General features: G+C 43.4%; 4 protein-coding genes across 10 annotated transcripts in view; 3 read left to right on the top strand and 1 right to left on the bottom strand.

The window, feature by feature from the left end:
• Nucleotides 1–396: 396 nt before the first annotated feature.
• On the top strand, nt 397–1,841 carry LOC107272608 (SUMO-conjugating enzyme UBC9-B). Its single transcript, XM_015749916.2, has 4 exons — nt 397–681; nt 887–970; nt 1,032–1,294; nt 1,371–1,841. The coding sequence occupies exons 1-4, from the start codon at nt 616–618 to the stop codon at nt 1,435–1,437; spliced, it is 480 nt and encodes a 159-aa protein (XP_015605402.1). The 5' UTR covers nt 397–615; the 3' UTR covers nt 1,438–1,841.
• Nucleotides 1,842–2,116: 275 nt separating this feature from the next.
• LOC107272607 (vitamin K epoxide reductase complex subunit 1-like protein 1) lies at nt 2,117–3,486 on the top strand. Its single transcript, XM_015749915.2, has 3 exons — nt 2,117–2,605; nt 3,020–3,117; nt 3,191–3,486. Exons 1-3 carry the CDS (start codon nt 2,427–2,429, stop codon nt 3,406–3,408), a joined length of 495 nt encoding a protein of 164 aa, XP_015605401.1. The 5' UTR covers nt 2,117–2,426; the 3' UTR covers nt 3,409–3,486.
• Nucleotides 3,410–10,605, bottom strand: LOC107272590. Its single transcript, XM_015749882.2, has 11 exons — nt 10,279–10,605; nt 8,652–8,742; nt 8,305–8,341; nt 8,018–8,187; nt 7,765–7,929; nt 6,408–6,623; nt 5,712–6,321; nt 5,412–5,629; nt 5,095–5,350; nt 4,486–4,939; nt 3,410–4,393 (listed from the first exon to the last, which is right to left on the bottom strand). The coding sequence occupies exons 2-11, from the start codon at nt 8,718–8,720 to the stop codon at nt 3,847–3,849; spliced, it is 2,742 nt and encodes a 913-aa protein (XP_015605368.1). The 5' UTR covers nt 8,721–8,742; nt 10,279–10,605; the 3' UTR covers nt 3,410–3,846.
• A 1,119-nt stretch (nt 10,606–11,724) lies between these two features.
• LOC107272588 (fibrosin-1-like protein) overlaps nt 11,725–17,960 on the top strand; it is a 12,033-nt gene continuing 5,797 nt past the window's right edge. For 3 of the 7 annotated variants that reach the window (XM_015749875.2, XM_015749878.2, XM_015749879.2), the window contains exons 1-3: nt 11,727–13,512; nt 16,775–16,960; nt 17,055–17,168. In XM_015749875.2, coding sequence (XP_015605361.1) covers nt 13,129–13,512; nt 16,775–16,960; nt 17,055–17,168 — 684 coding nt within the window. In that variant the 5' untranslated portion in view covers nt 11,727–13,128. Of the gene's footprint in view, nt 13,513–13,874; nt 14,082–16,774; nt 16,961–17,054; nt 17,169–17,960 lie in introns of those variants that run through there. The other 4 variants (XM_015749876.2, XM_015749874.2, XM_015749880.2 and 1 more) reach the window with 3 other exon arrangements.

The raw sequence follows: 17,960 nt of genomic DNA, 5'->3' as shown, positions 1-17,960 counted from the left end.
ACTTTGATTAATGAAATAAAAAACAATTTAATTATGCGGAATCGAAGTAATACGCGAAACGACAAGTTGAAATATATATTCATACTAGAGATAATTTTTGGTGAACAAGATAAATTTTTGTAATTTTTTTATGGATACAATTTTGCTTCCTTACATTTCAATAATTTTAAAATATCTGGTCTGTACTTTAATTTATGGTATGGCGAATATTAAATTATGGTTTAATTTATGAATGCTAATGGCGCCTTTTTTCTTTGTCACGTGATAAACTTGCGGCGCCTCCTTGTGGTGACTTGCAGGTACTAATAAAATATACTCATTTATGCATTGCCTAATGCCGGGTTTTCATGTACAACGCAATCCCAGATTTTGTGTTTCGTATAGTTTTCAGAACGCTGTTTCTCATTTCTGTTTGACTGTTTAACTTGGTATCGTACGCTTTTGTCGTGGAGAGTGTTTTTCTTTGCACAAACTTATATGAAAAAAGAAATACCTAAACATTTGAAATCGGTAGCGTCGTTATCAAAATTGCTTATATTCAAACACTTCTTTCTCGGAATAGTTATCTTCACGGGTATTTAGCTGAATTCGGAACTCCGTGTTTCTTCGGTAGAAATGTCAGGGATTGCAATTGCCAGACTCGCGGAGGAGAGAAAAGCATGGAGGAAGGATCACCCTTTTGTAAGTATTATTTCTATAAAGAAAAATTTGGACATTTAGATTACTTAAACAGTTAGACCTTTCTCCCTGTATTGAAACCATAAGAAATTTTGTTTGATAACTGTAATAATCTAATATATTATATAGAAGGTTATCAGCATCATAATGTGTCAATCCATGGACAATTTTTCGTAAGGTCCTTGTGTGACTAGTAATCCACTTTCAGGGATTCGTGGCTCGACCAACTAAAAATCCAGATGGTACACTTAATCTGATGAGCTGGGAATGTGCCATACCAGGAAAGAAATCTGTAAGTAAGAAACATGAAAAGCTTTAACTGAGAAGACAAATGTATCGTTATTGTTTGGCAGACTTTCTGGGAAGGTGGATTATACAAGCTACGTATGATCTTCAAAGATGATTATCCCTCGAGTCCCCCAAAGTGCAAGTTTGAACCACCCCTTTTCCATCCTAACGTATATCCATCCGGAACAGTATGTCTATCACTCTTGGACGAAGAAAAGGATTGGAGGCCAGCTATCACTATCAAACAGATCCTTCTTGGTATCCAGGACTTACTTAACGAGCCCAATGTCAAGGATCCAGCACAGGCTGAAGCTTATACTATATATTGGTACTTAAAAAAAAAAATGAAAAAAAAAGGCTCAAGGTCAAAGCAGTGTATTATAACTGAAATTTATTTATTTCAGTCAAAATCGTCTGGAGTACGAGAAGCGAGTAAAAGCTCAAGCTAGAGCAATGGCACCTCAAGAGTAAATCCTATGTCTAAGATATACCAATACTTATTGGCTCTACCTTTATCCATGTAAGACTGGTCTGTAAGGACAAGATCATCTTTCTTTTGTTTTTGTCATCCTGGATTTGGTATTGAAAAGATTACTACAATACTATAGAAAAAAATCCTTAAATCATAAAGACACGTGAATTTAAACGCGAAACATATTTCTCTTAAGACCAGACAGTCTTTTCAATCTTTTTCGATTAATAGTTCTGAATTTATTTTGTAATATTTTATACTGAATAAGATACGAGTGTTCCTTTGCATTTGAGATTTTCACAAGTAGATTAAACAAAGTGAAAAGCAAAAACCAGGAACAAATGTAAAATAAGAAGTGGCCATTTGAAACATGAAGCGGTTATTACATGAAAGAAATCCGTAATCGCGTCAAGTTTTTTTTCGTCCTTCATTTACTTTGATAGCTGTACCGTTCTTGATCTTAAATCCTTTAAATTTAAAAACAAATTAAGTATTGTACAGTTACAAGGTGCGAAATAAATTCTATCGAAAAAAAATCTACCTTTACACACATTAGACACATATTACGTATTATAAATGGTGACGGCGATTCAGTTTCCAATCAAATGCACACAATGCATAAAGATAACCTACAGCATTGAATATTCATGCGAAACTCCTTTCATTGTCAATGTAGAAAATCGATCGCGGTTGCGCAGAATTGCCGAAATATTCCAAAAGCCTGCATAAAGTTATCGCATCTTGCTCTCGCGTGACCACAAACGAAAGTCTGTATACATTCGAAACCAATCAAAGCTTTCAAACCCAACATAAAAAATTCTTATCAAAATATAGTATCCTACCATAATTATCCCCTCTTACGTTTTACATATTCGTAGACAATCACTATAGCAAAGGTCAGTCGGCAAAGAAACAACGTTCGAGGCGGATAAGTTTTACCCTGCTTCTATTCCTTGACAAGTATCTAACCGGAAAAAAGTGTGTCAAAATGGCGAACCATGCGTCTTACGGGAGATTAAATGCCGGATTGATATCAGCCTGTCTAACTGGACTAGGACTCGCGTATTACGCATACGTAGTAGAAACCGCCAAGGAGAAAGACAATTTGTACGAGGCAATGTGCGACATTAGCGAACATGTGAGCTGCACTAAGGCATTTATGTCCAAGTAAGCATCTGGAGAACATTTTTTTCATCAGCTTCAGAAATACGCCGTGCATGGCGCTGTGGTAACCACGATCGTACATACAGGTCTTGAAACTCCCTTGAAGGGGGTAGTCTTCTTTTAGAAGCATTTTTCATTTCGTTTCATGACCACAAGAGGCGTTGCGATCAAGCGATCCGTTCCTATTTCTCTCTCCCACAGCTGACTGTAGAGTGAGACAGATAAGGGGGTCGCTCGATCACAGCGACGCTTGTGACTAAAATTTAAAATGTGTCGTGCTTCAAAACCACGTCTACCCCCACCGCTGAAAATTGGGCGAGTTGCAAGACCTGTATGTAAGACCGTGGTGGTAACAGTCGAACAAAAAAATGGCGGTTCCGGAGAAACCGAATGACTTATTCATACGTTTCTTTTCAGATACGGAAAAGGATTTGGACTTATTCCAAAGGATTCTATACTGTACGCTCCCAATAGTATCTACGGTCTTATCTTTTATTTCACGGTCTTAATACTCAGTAGGTTCATTCGTTATTAAATGCATAACAAAAATATGAATTCTAGGTTGATAACTTTTCCCTCTCTTTTCAGGTACTTTGAATTATTACTCGAGCACACTCGCATTGTTAGCTTTAGGAATACTTGCGAATATCAGTAGTGTTTACCTGGCTTGTATTTTATATTTACTGAATGACATCTGCATCGTGTGTGTGAGCAATTACATCGTTAACGCGATTATCTTGATCCTTACTGTGAAGAAGCTTCGAATTGTCTCACGAGGCGAGACGAGAAAGAAGAAGACGAAATAAATGCCTTGTAGAATAAATATCATTTAATGCTGAAGTCATAATATAATAAACTGTACCGGAATGCCCTTCTCAAGTGAATCACTCCGCTCTGTTATATTATTTCACAGGCATCGTTAAAGCAAGCATTAATTAGTGAGAGGTAGGAAGTAAGTACGAGTATTCATATTATTAACCGAACAACTTATTTCTTATAATCTATCTATATCTATATATATATAAAATAAAAAAAAGAGAAATTTTATTGGACAATAAGTCTGGTAAAATGACAGCAGTTAGAAAGTGTAAATTACTCTCGTGTTAATATTAATAACTTAAAGCTAGAAAGGCCTAAACGTTAGTAATACAAAAGGGTTTGAAGGGAAGTAGATGTTCCACCCTGGAATGTATTTTCTGTGAAAAGGATCAACTTTTACGAGTTCACTAAATGCCATTGCTATTTTAGTACTCGTATTTATCTGCTTTAAATAGATCCCTATTACTGCGACTGATACTAGCAAGAATGCCAGGACTCTTCAAAGGTGGCGTCTCACCCAAACGATTTAAATGCAAGTTCGACTTGTAGGTCGTGGACGGTGACAGGTCGTCATTTGTATTGGCTTCCACGTTAAAACTCTTACTGCGAGCTAAAGAGGACTTGTACGTTCTTTCAGGCTTTGCAGGAGCCTGATTATTTGTCTGTTTACTGATCTTGGGTGCAGTCACTGTATTTTTAATAGAAATATTAATCATGCTGCCGTATTGTCGATTCTGATTGGAGCGCAATGTCGCCTGTAACGGAGAATGTGTGTTTCCCTGTTTACCGACAAGACTCGAATTCAAATTGGCATGGCGCCGCGACGCCGATTGGTTCTGCCGTGGCTGACTGGAATAATGGAGTTTCCTCGGTAACGTCTGCGCACTACGAAAATGTTCTTCACCCTCGTACTCGTTAGCCAATCTGCTGGTAGATTTGCTGAACCTCCCGAGAGAGCTTGATTCCATGGCACTGAAGAAAATATATTGCATCTTGAATCGGTGATCATGAATATAATAAAATGAGAAGTAATCTAACCTAACCTGATTGTAAATTAACTTTACCTGTGTTCAGTTTCAATAGCGGCTCTCGGTACGTTCCGGTGTCTTCCAGGTGGTCGTGCGTCTTTGTATCCTTTTTCACGACCGTAAATACTACCGCCGAAGGGATCCTCACCCAGGTAATACCTATGAACTGGAGGTCCTGATTCCCTTTGCCATTGTTGCTCCTGATTTTCTATGGTCCTCGTAACCTTGCCACTCTTGTTCTGTGTCTTTGGGGAACGTGGTGGTCGCTCGGGTGGTTTGTCATTTGATTGTGTTGCATACTCGCTCACTAGGGGTATGTTCCTGTCGATGACGTTGTACTGCAGGTAAGTTGAACTGTCCTCGGTCTGCGTAAGCTGAGACATCGAGTTGCTGCCGCCACGTTTATTTTTTCTCTCGCTACTCGCCGAACGTAATTTACCCACAAGTTTACGGAAGGACTCGCCGATCTTGTATTTGGATTGGCCCGCCGCTAGCAGATGTAACGAGATTTATGATTTTAAATAGGTTTGCGAATTCCAAACAGTTTTAAATAGACTGATTATTGACATTGGTATTGACATGGTATATTGACGTTAATGTAATTTCGCTCTCAATTTATTATAGTTTTATTTTACTAGCACTCACCTTTAGATTCTCTAGGTGTGACTGAACTCTCCAAGTTCTTTTTGTCCCGTCTAATTGGCGTAGATGCAACTACCGTTGGCGAAGTAGATCTCGACAGGGGCGGCGTCTTCTGAAGACTATATCTTTGACTTTCGGGTACCTGACCCTGGACATCACGGCTTCGACTCTCCCAGGTTCTCTGAACGACGTGAACCGGACTAGCCATGCGTCCTGCTGTCGACTCGTAATTAGTCTTCTCCTCGATACGCGCAGTAAGCTAATATAATTAAGTATTAATGATAAACTCTTTTAATGAAGTCTTTTAATTTGTCCCTTACCTGCTCCCTGTTCCTTCGTCGAAGCGGTGGGGATGGTGTGCCTGTGCGCTGTACCGGTTCTTGATGTTCCTGCTGCCGTCGATTTGACTCGTAGCTACGACTGTACGAGGACTCCATTTGACTTCTCACATTCTCATGAGCATATGAATTATTCTTAGAAGGCGACTCGACCGGATATTGAAGAGGCGAAGCAGTCCTTCCATGATTGTTTTGTTTTTCTATGAAAAATCATATTTTGTAATTATCAATATACAATTTTGACCTGCTTATTCGTTGAAGAACATAAAATGTGAAATTTACCTGCACCCTGGTATCTCTCTGACCATTCGCTGATGCCATGATAATACCCAGAAGGTGAATTCGAGTCTCTACCGGAAGTTCTATGATGAGGTCGACTAGAGTTTTGGTAATCACGATCCCTGGATGAACCCTGAACCGGCATGGACTTCATGGTGACGTTTATAAAACTGGTATTGGTACCAGGTTGCACCACGGGTTCATCAGGCTCCAATGATCCATGTGACGATCGAGATTCGCTACCAAAGTGACTTTCAAGCCATTTAGAGGTCTCGACCTTCCTGGCTTCATCCTCTTCTTCAAGGTCCAAAGGCTTTTTCGTAAGAGCGTCCTTCCTCGCAGTTGGCAAACCATCTCCAGGGAATCCAGAGTGCTTGTGCAAACGGGCGGTGCGCATCGTCGTCGGAGGTGGTGGCCAATCTCCGATACGTTCACCTTCCGTAGTTTCAGAAACGTATCTCATCTCTCGGCCGATCTTTTCACCGCCAGATACGTAATCGACCACGTCCTCGTCCCTCTTCTTAATAAACCTCTGAGAGCTCTCCTTCCTGGTCTCGGATTCGCTGTCCTGATCAGCACCAGTGCCGTCCTCGGGTAACTCGTCGTCCTTGATCTAGCGGATCACAGAACATTCCACAAATCAATGACTAATGACACTTTTGTTACACTTGATCACACTAAACCGGAAGTCAGTCTAACCTCCTCGTGCTCCACCGTCTTCTTAGTCTCAGTGATTATAAGTCCGTCAGCTTTTAATTCTTTCCTCTCCAGCTTCTTCTCCGTGTCCACGACCTTGTTCGTCTTGGTCGTGTGCTGGAGAACTCTCGGTCCCGACTGGGGTACCAGCTGCTTCGACGACTCTGCCAGTGCCACCCTCAGATCACCTCTGTTGCTCTTTATCGCCCTCAGGTACACCTGGAGGACAGTGAAAAATACAAATTTCATTCTCTCCCATCCTGATACAAATAACAGTTTGTTCACATTGCAGAGCTGCCACGAAGATACGAGTATGAATTCTCCTCCTACGAAGCAGAAAGAGCAGAACCGGCTCGTCCACCTTTCCTCCAATCATCCTTTAGTTCTTTTTTCTTATATACATATATATAAAGATAGTACATACAAACCGACCTCGACTCCTTACTCTTAAACGTATCCGCCGATCAGAAGTGATATAAGAGATAAACGATAATACCAGAATGATTTAAAATACCAAAAGTATCTATGACAACTAGATGAAAGATAGAAGATAAGTAAGATGAGACAGGAGAGTACAACGAACCTATAGATAAAAGGGAATCGTCGGTTGTCGATTATCAGAATCCCAGTAACAGTCTTCTTCATCAGCTCTCTTATCCTGACCGATCACATATTGTCCCAGGTACACAAAAATTCTTTTGTCAAGTATAAAAAGGCTCTTAGGAACAGGAAGTTGATGGTGGATACCACGAGGAACCTTCTATGAAACGGAGTCAGATGAATCGCGTGACCCAGCTGTGACTGGCTGGTGGCATCTTGGTTTGCTCCTTCTTCGCCATTGGGTGAAGGGAGAGCAACTTGAGATCAGTTTTCTCTCGTCTCTCTTGCTCTTCTCGTGCTCTCTCTTTTGAACGCACCTACCGATTACAGACTCCCTTCCCTTCACTATACCATTCCTATAGAATCGCAGTTGTATATATATATATACAGACACAACATACATAGCTGCGGGCATCTACCGATCTCTATTCCTCGTGTATCTGTACGATTCCGCTTCTCCGTGTACTTGCGTACCTGTTCCCTGTTTCGCAATGGATCTGCTTGGTGTATATATGTATATATGTATATATATTTATCCTCTCTGAGTTTCCTCTGGACCCTGTTTCCCTCCCACTTGAACCCACTTTCTTCCATGGACCAATCCCCAGTCCGTATCCCGTACCACAGGCACTGCCGAGACCGTTTAACACCTTGCAAAGAAACTAACTGCTTCTCGTAGGATTTCACCACGTCGTGTACGACGTTTGAGTGAGTTAAATTTATTTTCAAGACTTCATGGACCTAATTAACGATGCTGTACCTCGTCAGATATGTCACCGAGTTGTTGCCGATCTTCAGTCTCCAGACGTTCCTCGACTTCTTCCCGACTACGGACCACAGTCTCGTTCGACTCCTTTTGCACGACCCCATCGCCACTTCCGGTCGGCCATTCCACTTCCTTTGGATCATCGCCGGTTGTGCGACGCTGAGAAATATATTAAAATCGATACATTGTCTTTTGTCGGAGAACAAGCAGACATCCGGTCAGTGGTATGATCTACTGGGAAACTCACTTCCTGAGTGGTGTGTTCTTGCTGCTCCACGTCCTCTGTGGTATTGGTTGTTACCAGAGGACCGGAATCTACGACAACTTCGCCATCCTCGAGAACGACCTGCCTCTTCACCCTGGTTTCTATCTGTCTCGTCGTCGTGATCTCTTTCTTCTTTCGAGTCTCCCATTCCTCTGAAAGCCGGAAACGAGCATCCTTTTAACCCAGATTCGTCGTTTTGCAAGACTTCCGCGAGACGTCTCGACAACGCCTCGATAGTTATACGTAATCGTTTTAAAATTGTACCATACCTTCTTTTACGGTAGCCACAGAGTTCTCAGGATCGACCTGAATAATTAAACAATAATATTATGACCCATAATCACATCTAATACCAATCCGACGGATTAAAATTAATCAAAAATCAAATATTGACCGGTAACAAGTAACTTGTCGCAAAGATCTTGCCAGAGAGTGACGTCATGCTAAACGAATGTCGTAACGTCAAAGAGTCTGAGGTAATATCAGTTCACTTCCTTTCAAAGGTAATAAAAAAAAAACTAATCAGACATAACCTCGATTCACGACCCTCCCGAGACAATAGCATAACCTCACAACTAAGCTTTACTAAAAAAAAAAAGTAACATTAAAAACTCACAAGAATTCCAGAATGAACATTGGCAGGTGGACGAGCTTCGTAACGACGACTTGATATCACCTCCATCATTCTTTCATACTAAACAAGTGTTCTGTAATGGAAGAAACATAGAACTCAATTAAAATCAGTATCTCACGTATCTGACTTAACGAGTTACCCGACATGGTCATTATAAAAATTGATTAATGCCAAACGGTCGCGTGTCCATATAAATAAATTAGGCTGCTATGAATGTCAGAGTTTTAAAGGTTCCGTGAAAGCCTATAAAAGAGGCTTGGCCAGTACGCGGAGGAGGATCGGCGACATATCGAAGTAGCAGACACCCGTTTGGGCAGCCAAGTCGTGTATAATTCATAAAGACGATTGCGTATGGACTCTGCGTGGAAGTCGAAGGCCGCCATATCCACGCGAGCCTGTGGTCGCACTTGATATGGGATGTAATACGATAATACGATAGCTTCAGATAGTCTACTAATATATATATATATATATAACACACGACAGGATATGTGTCTATGACTAGTCATTTGAAAACACGTCCTTGCGGTTTGAATAAGGCGCGCGTGCCTTCCCCACCATAATGGTTAAATCCCTTGATCATCCTTCCTTGTTATTTATTCTGATCTCTTCACTCTCTACCACCACATCCATCCTGCTTCAGCATTGGCGAGTCTTCTATACCTCTTATACCTGGAATGACGTCAGGGATGCGTCATATATGCGTGTCCATAAGCAGAGGCATTTCCAAACCCAGTGACATTTCACCATTACAGTTAAGTACACTGAGGAGTATGTATTGTATACTCTGATAAATATTTCATAGACACTTCTCTTTTACGTTTTGTCTATTGCTCTATGGATTTACTATTCGATTGTTTACTGTTGTACTATTATCGACACTGGTAGGGGTATCGTCTTCCTCGTTCGTTAAAGAATTCACGTACACGAGGTTAGGATTTATTCCGTATATGGAGCCACGGCTGAAACGTGGAATAAGAAATGAAACGTAAGACAAGGGTTCGGGACAATTGGAGATGAGACTGGGAGGTAAGATAGTAGAATATATTGTGGGTAGAATAGTGGAGAAGTAGGTGCAGCAGCTATACACCACGTGAAATCATCAAGGCCGTCGCCATTTTGAATGAAAAATATAGAAGCGCGCTCATTTAACGTAATGAGGTGACGGAAGGCGAGGTTGGGTCGCAGATGCGTTTTCACGGCGAAAAATACGAGAACGAAAAAGGATATGCTCTGTGACGACGTATGGTACGTGTAGTGACTAATGGAAAGTATTGTCTTTGAGAATCGCCTTAACGAATCGTTGATTGGCGTAGCGCGAAAACGGTACTTTTGTAATATTATGCACTGGGAAGATTCTCATCGCTGTCGCGGCTCCTTACATAACGCGACACGACAATAGGACTCTTTGTAATTTCCTCGAGGAAAATTCACTCGCTCGAGTAAACACGAGACGTGGATTTAACGTACATTGATACGCGCGCCAATCGACGAAAATGTCATTTCCGAAGGATTTCCTACGATTTCTTTTTACTCGTGTCAAACTCGTTTAAACTCCATTTTGCTCTATGATCTGTATGAGAAAATAAATCTGTTGGATGTAATTTACCTATAAATATTTCCAATTGATTTAACAAAGTCCTCTGCAATCAATGATATTAATTTCATGAAAAGTGTGACTGTTCAAATATAACTGTTAACGGAATTAATAATCGATCGATTTATGTATAATGGATCGATGAAGTTTCACGAAAACTATTGCTCACTCTTAATTACTATCGATTGTATCAAACACAATAAAATCACACGGTCCTGTCGTATTATTTTCTACGACAGAGGTATGCCTGTCGGACACGCGCGACTGTTGACTGTCGACAGTTCGACTGAGTTCGAGACTGTCCGGAGTGCAGAATTCTAACAGAGTTCCTGGCTGTGCTGTGCGAGGTAGTAGGAGAGATCGTCGAGCAGACCGGCGAATGCGTTCGAGGCTCGGCCGATTTTTCTTCTGTGTTTGTTTCTGTTGGTGAAGGCATAGAGATGACGGTGCCTGTCTGTATTACTACGTATACTCACCTGGGAGTGTAATACGTACTATACGTGCACCGGCAACTTTGTAGGTGGTTGCCTTCCTTTGAGAAGGTCGCATGTCCGATCAGGGACAACGATTCAGGGATATCCAGTTGGCTGTTGTGACTGGTTTCAGTTAGGAAAATCGGTCAGCGGGTCAGAAGAGGTTACAATTACTCTTCCGTTGCCAGTTGGTAGGCATGCACGTTGGAGTTGGAATTGGAATTATTGTTGGTGGACGATACTGCATTCAAGGTAAAGTGAAAATGATGAAAAGTAATGGATACTGAAAATGGTTGATACCTTGGTATTTCTATGTTATGTCTGTCAGCTGCAATTTCGTGGTAATTTCAGTTGTTTACCACGGACATTTTTAGCCTTAACGTTTTCTTTTTGGTGAGAAAATGAAATGGAGATTGTGCCTTTTGATACTGAGGTGACGGCAGATATGCATGTAGGTAGTCGGTGGCGGCCCACGCGATCGAGACGTTCGGACAGGCGTACCTATATGGATCCAGAAACGTGCGGATCTCCAAAGACGGCTGCGCAACTCGTTAAAATCCAACGTCGACCAGTCTCCACAGAATGTGGAGAGGTGTTTGTAAAAGTTGCTTAGGAGTTTATCGAGGACTGGCCCTTTTTCAGCAAGGAATTTAGCAATAACATCGAATTTACGATTTGATTTCAAGGAACGATTTGCATATTCACGTATCGGAACAATTCACGTAGTAGCACGAAAAAAAATGCGTATGTGCTATCGAAATGTGGGTAAACATCTTATTCAAAAAAGAACTGAAACGTATTCAGCAGATAAACAAGAAAAAGAAATCAATAGATACTTTGGCACGTACTAGAATAATCGATGATGATAACGAATTTCAATCCATTTATAAAGAGAAGAATCATAGTATCTAATGCATTCGGGAAATAACTAAAAGAAAGTATCACAGCGCCATCTGTCGCAAGAAGGACAACGTCCTCCGTGATATCTAGGGATTTATGTTTCCGATGGGTGGCCCAACTTGTCAATGTAATCTAGGGAATTATCCAGGGTGGAAGAATTGTCGGGGCAGGCACTGGGAAGCACTAGCGAGCACAAGAGGTAATGCCGAGAGATATCGAGAGGCAAGAACTGGCAAGAACGAAGAGGAACGTGAACGTATAGAGTGTGTAGCCATCTGTGGCAAGAGTGCAGGACTGTTTCCGAGTTGTCGAACAGTGTGTCAGAGTGAGAAGGAGTGCGTTATACCCGTGGCCCCGCGTATGCCCCTTGTCACTGGTGGTCTCGTCAGGCAGTCCGAGCGTACGCCATGTTCTTGGTGGTGGCGAGTGCTCGCAGTGACAGAATGCGCGGTGCGAGCTTGGAAAATCACGACGGTGCGTGCGGCAATTAGGGCGTGCATAGTCGAGGAGCGAGAGTGTTCAACGAGAGAGTGTGAGAGAGGGGTAGAGAGTGAATGAGTGAGAGAGAGACAAGAGTGGTGCGTGTCCTGTAAAAAGATAATCAGCTCAAGGGGGTGGCGATGCTGGGCTTGGAGCTCGGGGCTCAGGTCGGCCTGTGATATATCTCCTTGGAACGGGCGGTGTGCGGGCAGGTCGCGGCCATTTTTACCACACGATGCGCCAACCGTGCGTGTCCATTCGATCCGCCATTCCAAACAATCGGTCTACGTGCCCTCTTCGAGTGCATCTGGCTCTACGGCGCTGGGACAATGGCGATAGTGCCCGGTTTCGGGCGACGAGCACCGCCGCGAGCTGGGCGACGATGAAGCAGCTCGATCGGTGAACCGGCCAAGAAGTGCGTGCGTGCGTGAATGCGTGCGTGCGTGTCTGCCTGCCTGCTGTCTGCTGCCTGCCTGCCTGCCTGCCTGCCTGTCTATTCGTCTGTCTGCCTGTTAGTCTTGTCCGTCTGCTACCTGCCTACCTGCCTGCCTGCCTGCCTGTCGACGTGCGTACGAGAATCCACGGAAACGATAAAACGGAGTCAGTGAGCTAGCTACTAAAGAGTAACAGGGATAGGAAATAAAGTGAAAAGCAAATAAGTGATAGCACAAGGAGATATATCCTTGGAGCAAGTAAAAAAGAGAATAAGTGCAGGGGCCAAGCCAGTGAGCCAGCCTTCCAGCCGTGCAAGAAGCGACGTTGAGTTGGTTCGACGAGTCGAAGGAGTTATCCGAACGGTGTGCCGTGTCTCTTCCACGCACGGCAGACTCTAGCGCGTGCGATCGATGTGCGCGAGTGCATAGTGGATAGGAATACGTCGAGGATATACCCTGGAACAGTCAGGCGACCTTTTTGGATTATGTGGAACAGTGTGGTGTTGCGTGCTCGTGTCTTCTGTTGAGGAGAAGGTGTAGGTGCTGTGTAGCCGACACTGGAGTCCCTCGACGAAATGGAGATCGAAGCTAAACAGAGAAATCAGCGAAATCGCCGAAGGGAACGAGCCCAGCGTATGCTAGCCCAGAGAGAGAGTTTGGCGACGGCGAAACAGCAACAGCAACAGCACCAGCAACAGCAGCAGAGACAACGACCCGACGAGGAGGACAGCCATAGCGGCGAGGACGAGGATCCCGGAGGATTGGCACTCGGACTTCCTCGGGGTAGTCACCCGAGGGATAGTCATCCGAGACCTCCAAGACCTCCTAGACCCCCACGACCACCTAGGCCGCGAAAGAAGTCCTCCCTAGCCTCTGCCACGCAAAAGGAACCTCCCTTTGAGGAAGACATTATCGACGGTTTCGCTATCCTCGCCTTTCGTTCCTACGAAGAGCTCGAGGTAAGTTCTTCTTTTCTTGCTTCTCCCCCTCGACCCCCCTCCCCTCCCCTCTCCTCTCCTCTTCTCTGTACTCTTTGCTCTACTCATCTCCTCCTCTACCACCTCTTACTCCCACTCTTCTTGTCGCCCATCTTCTCACTCTCTCTCTCTTTTCCACCTCCTGTCACAACACGCGTGGCCTCGGGGTTACTGTCCCTTCCTTCCTTCCTTTCGAAGTTCTCTCTCTCACACGCTGCTACTTCTCTCCTTTCTCCTCCATCTCCTCCTGGACCCGGTACTCGCACTATCTCCTACTTCTACCACCACTTCCACAGACCCGACCTGATCTCTTCGCATCTCCTTCTTATCCGTTATCGTACTCCAGGAGAGTAGAGAGCATGCACCCTCGCGGTAACAAACAGTACTGCCCTGGATGCTACACGCGAACTGTTAAACCAAGCTTTTTCTATCTATTTCACGGGTATCAACTCTCGCGTCCATTCTCACCAAAAGAGTCGAGTGTCGCCTTTGTCAGCTCTGGAGTGTTAATCCCAGTATCGAGTGCATCGTCGCCTGGAGAAGAGATATGCGTGCGTGTATATTATATACGTTCGAGGGAGTTAACAATCGCTAAAGCGTTCTACGTCCGTAGCATTTAGATCACGTGAACGTAAGGAGGCAAGGAAGGAATCTTTGCGATCCATCGAGAGGTGCATTGTTTACTCCTCTACGGAAAGTTCATTGTTCGGCATTCTGGCGCTGCTGCCTGCTGTTCGCAACAGCCGCTAACCTTAAGGAGTCGCCGAAATAAATAACCCAGACTAACGCACGCGCCCTTTCTTCCTTCCTTCCTTCCATCTTTCTCTCTCGCATTCTTTTTCCGATTCTACCGTCCCTCCTCGGGCCCCGATAGAGGTTCTTTTGTGCCAACCTGGGTCCCCCTGTATTTTTACTTTTCGCCCGTTGCCGTTTCGGACTGTATGTTTCCACGACGTCCAATAATTTGGATACGTTCACGAGGCTTATTCGATTGTCCTTGTTAAAAAGTACATACCGCAAATAGGTTATGTTTCACATCCAGCTGCTACGGCAAAACCGTTAGCGTGCCTACATACGAATTTGTACTTGCGTAAAAAATTTTTATTGAAGCTACGGACTTTGTATATTATTAAAGACAAAATTTATTTTAAGGTAAGTCCTAACATTATTTTTAAAAAATGGATGCAACCAGGCGGTAGATTCTCGGATAAAATGACTACCTCGTCACCTGCACCAGAGAATGACCCAGTTTCTCATTTTCTTCTTACATTTCGTGACCCTTTCCTCGTGTCTCCTGGACATCGTAATCGGCGACCCTACAGTAAAAATGTGTCAACTAAAATTCCTCGTAGATTCCGAAGCATCATTAACCTGACCTGTTCAACTATAGATTCGATCTATTTAACTTAACAGCCACATGTCACTTTCCACGATATTACTAATTTATAGACCAAACAAAACCCCTCGGCAACACACTGCGCGCGAATCTTTGTTTACTTTGGGATAAGTCTTCTCTTTGAGCGATCGTCCGTGTTCAGATTAGATAAGACATCCTCGACACGTTTATATACTGCTATACAAATTTGTCATATACCCGCGATTTGACAAGGGAGCCAGTCCGGGTTCTATTTTTCTTTCCGATTCACTATCAGCCATCATCTTTTGCAAAGATGGTCAATTGTCTCGTCTCCTCCACTCGATAACTTATCGCTTAACGAGACTGTCCAATCGATCTATACGATCGATACTATCGATTCGAATTTTCGATATTTCGTAATATCTCACTGTGCAATTAGTGAGCTGCCTGTCTGAAATACGTACGTTCGTAGATACCGTGTCGGTTAATTCAAGTAGCACCTGGAGGCTCAGAAGAGAGAACGAGAACGCACGATTAGAGTCCGATCGTGCAGAAACTTGTATACGTGGCAGCGTCCTACGCTCGGGTATATAAGATAGGATAGAGAGCGAGAGCGAGGTAGAGACATATAAGATGAAGAGGAACGAAGGAAGAAAACGTTTTCTACTCTCTCCGAGGGTCTCCGAGGGTCTCCTCGGGATTTCGTGCCTCCAGCTACGCGATCTTCCTCCATGCTCGTGCAAAGGGACAGAAAGAGTCTGCTGTTGCGCTGCTTGTACGTGAGTGGTAAGTTTCGCGTGGGGCCATCCGCCATCTCCTCCCATTCGCCGAAGGAAATAATCCTAGGGTGCTGCTCAGGTCCCGTGGGTCATTATCTCGATTCTGGTTTAAGGCAAACCAAGAGCAACCGCGGGAATCAAGGTCGTGGCTGGAGGACCTCCTTTTCTGTATACGAAGCCCAAAAAAAGAAAATAGTCCTTTTTTTTCGTTTTCCCAGAGACATTGACGCTTCTTCATTTGTCACCGCCATTTATGCCTTGTTGGGTTGATACACGTGCGTTTTCGAGGTCCTTTCTCTTGAATGAGAGTAGCAATGCTTAGGGCCTGTTTCTAATGCAATTGGTGTCGTCCTGAACTACCGATCGACTCGCGACCAACCAGAGAAGCTCAGGTCAACGAAGGGACTGAGAGCGAACGACAGGCTGCATCGGATCCTCTCTTTCTCTTGCACATCCAGAGACTCTATCGGAGCTCTCTTTGGCATTGCGAAGGCTTCTTTAGCTCCTTCCAGCTGGCTTCCAGAACGCGGAGCATAGGAGGCCTTGTCGCGCCGCGCGGCTCTTCGGTCAATGTCTTCTCTCTCTCTCTCTCTCTCTCTCTCTCTCTCTCTCTCTCTCTCTCTCTCTCTCTCTCTCTTTGTCCTTCTTCCTTGCACGCCTCATCTCTTCCTTCTCGCTCTGTCCGCGCTTCGTACTCTATCCCTTCTACTGCTGGCCTGCTGCATTCGTGCACGGCACCAATACTTTGCGAATACCTCGTTTTCTCTCTCTCGCTCCTACGATCCTACCCATAACTTTATCTTTCTTCATTTGTCTTGCTCTACCGCAGAATAATGGAAACGCTGTCGAAATTTTGTGCTGCGCCGGCTCTTTTGTATTTTTCTTCACGATTGATCGGACAAAATCCTGTTGAACGAGGGAAATCAATGAGTTTAGAAAATTCTCGTGATTTCACTTTATTCCTCTCTTTCATCGGGGTCACCCGATACGGTGCTCCTGACTATCGATTAATTTTATTAATCGTCAAGTCAAAGAACGGAAATCTGCGATTTGACTACTTGTATCTGTATAATCAACTAATCAATTTTTCTTCTCTCGATGCTTTCAGAGTGCAATAAAGCTTGCTGCGAAGAACAATGTGAAGAAGCTACATACCTTACTGTCGATAGTGGATGAAAAGCCGAAGGTCGATACTGGACAGAATAATCGGCATAGCGAGCACCACATTAAGAATCACATAAAGCACAACCATTATACACATAATTCCATTCTAACGCCTTCTACGCTCAATCAGGTAATTTTAATGCGGCTACTAATTATCAGCTCTCAAAAAAAATTCACAGAGAATTTATTCCGGTAAAATTATATTACTTGACTTTTATTTTTAGGGCCTAGATGCGGGTACGAGTGACGACAGTGGACGAGCGTCTGAACAATTGCACGGACCTGGAATACCTAGGGATTGCCAGGACGCCGACAGTTCCAGGGACCATCTCAGCGATGTAAGTGGTCCTCGGGTACAGTTGGGTCGAGTTGTTAGGAGAGATCTTGGGAAAGAGAATATTGAAATTACTATATTTAAATGGGCGAGTTGCTAGGAGAAGATTCGTTGCGGTTGTAAATGTTGGAAACCAGGCAATTGGAAATATTGTTAATGAGCTGATACAGATATCTATCCAGTAATTAATAAAGAGAGATAACGAGAAATTTACGACGGAGCATCATTTGTAATTGTCAGTTATTACGTTTATACTTGGATATGTATGCTCTTTGCCAAACGGCTGCTGTCGTGTCTCTTTCGTTTTGTATGTATTTTGACGTTTATCGGTAGTGCAATTTCGTACGCCTCTTATGGGTGTACGAAATGGGACGTAGCTCAGTGCTCGGGGCTGGCGCGTTTAAGAAGTTGGGCGACACAGGATTAAATGATAAAATAAAATGAGGATTTATTAAATTATCGATGACAGGTACAATAGTTTTTCTATGTGAGTCAATGACAATCGTCCAAAATAAATGTTGGTATTGTAGGAAAGGATTTTCAGAGAAGCGTTCTATATTTTTTGTCTAATCCTATCTCTCACTGACATGTCGTTGAGAAACAGAGGATGCTCCTGGCTTAGTACCGTGGCCCTAGTGGCGCTCGACTTACGTTCTTATTGTTTGCTTTTAACGAGTGCGCTCTCAGTACAGGAGTACTGAGTGGTTGATCGATTCTTAACGTTACAATATATATATATATATATATATATATATATATATATATATATTTTTTTTTTATTATACTCAATCATCAA

Source organism: Cephus cinctus, unplaced genomic scaffold (genome assembly GCF_000341935.2).
Source record: "Cephus cinctus unplaced genomic scaffold, Ccin1 Ccin1_scaffold1205, whole genome shotgun sequence".
Lineage (NCBI taxonomy): Eukaryota > Metazoa > Arthropoda > Insecta > Hymenoptera > Cephidae > Cephus > Cephus cinctus.
This window is presented reverse-complemented; position numbering and strand designations above follow the sequence as displayed.

Excerpts from the sequence above, each read along its gene's own strand:
- LOC107272608 (XM_015749916.2), top strand. The coding sequence starts at position 616 with ATGTCAGGGATTGCAATTGCCAGACTCGCGGAGGAGAGAAAAGCATGG. Across the intron at positions 971-1,031 it reads CCATACCAGGAAAGAAATCT|ACTTTCTGGGAAGGTGGATT; the intron begins GTAAGTAAGAAA and ends ATTGTTTGGCAG. Across the intron at positions 1,295-1,370 it reads GAAGCTTATACTATATATTG|TCAAAATCGTCTGGAGTACG; the intron begins GTACTTAAAAAA and ends TATTTATTTCAG.
- LOC107272607 (XM_015749915.2), top strand. The coding sequence starts at position 2,427 with ATGGCGAACCATGCGTCTTACGGGAGATTAAATGCCGGATTGATATCA. Across the intron at positions 2,606-3,019 it reads ACTAAGGCATTTATGTCCAA|ATACGGAAAAGGATTTGGAC; the intron begins GTAAGCATCTGG and ends GTTTCTTTTCAG. Across the intron at positions 3,118-3,190 it reads TTTCACGGTCTTAATACTCA|GTACTTTGAATTATTACTCG; the intron begins GTAGGTTCATTC and ends CTCTCTTTTCAG.
- LOC107272590 (XM_015749882.2), bottom strand. The coding sequence starts at position 8,720 with ATGATGGAGGTGATATCAAGTCGTCGTTACGAAGCTCGTCCACCTGCC. Across the intron at positions 8,342-8,651 it reads ATGTTCATTCTGGAATTCTT|GTCGATCCTGAGAACTCTGT; the intron begins GTGAGTTTTTAA and ends TTAATTATTCAG. Across the intron at positions 6,322-6,407 it reads AGACGGTGGAGCACGAGGAG|ATCAAGGACGACGAGTTACC; the intron begins GTTAGACTGACT and ends GTGATCCGCTAG.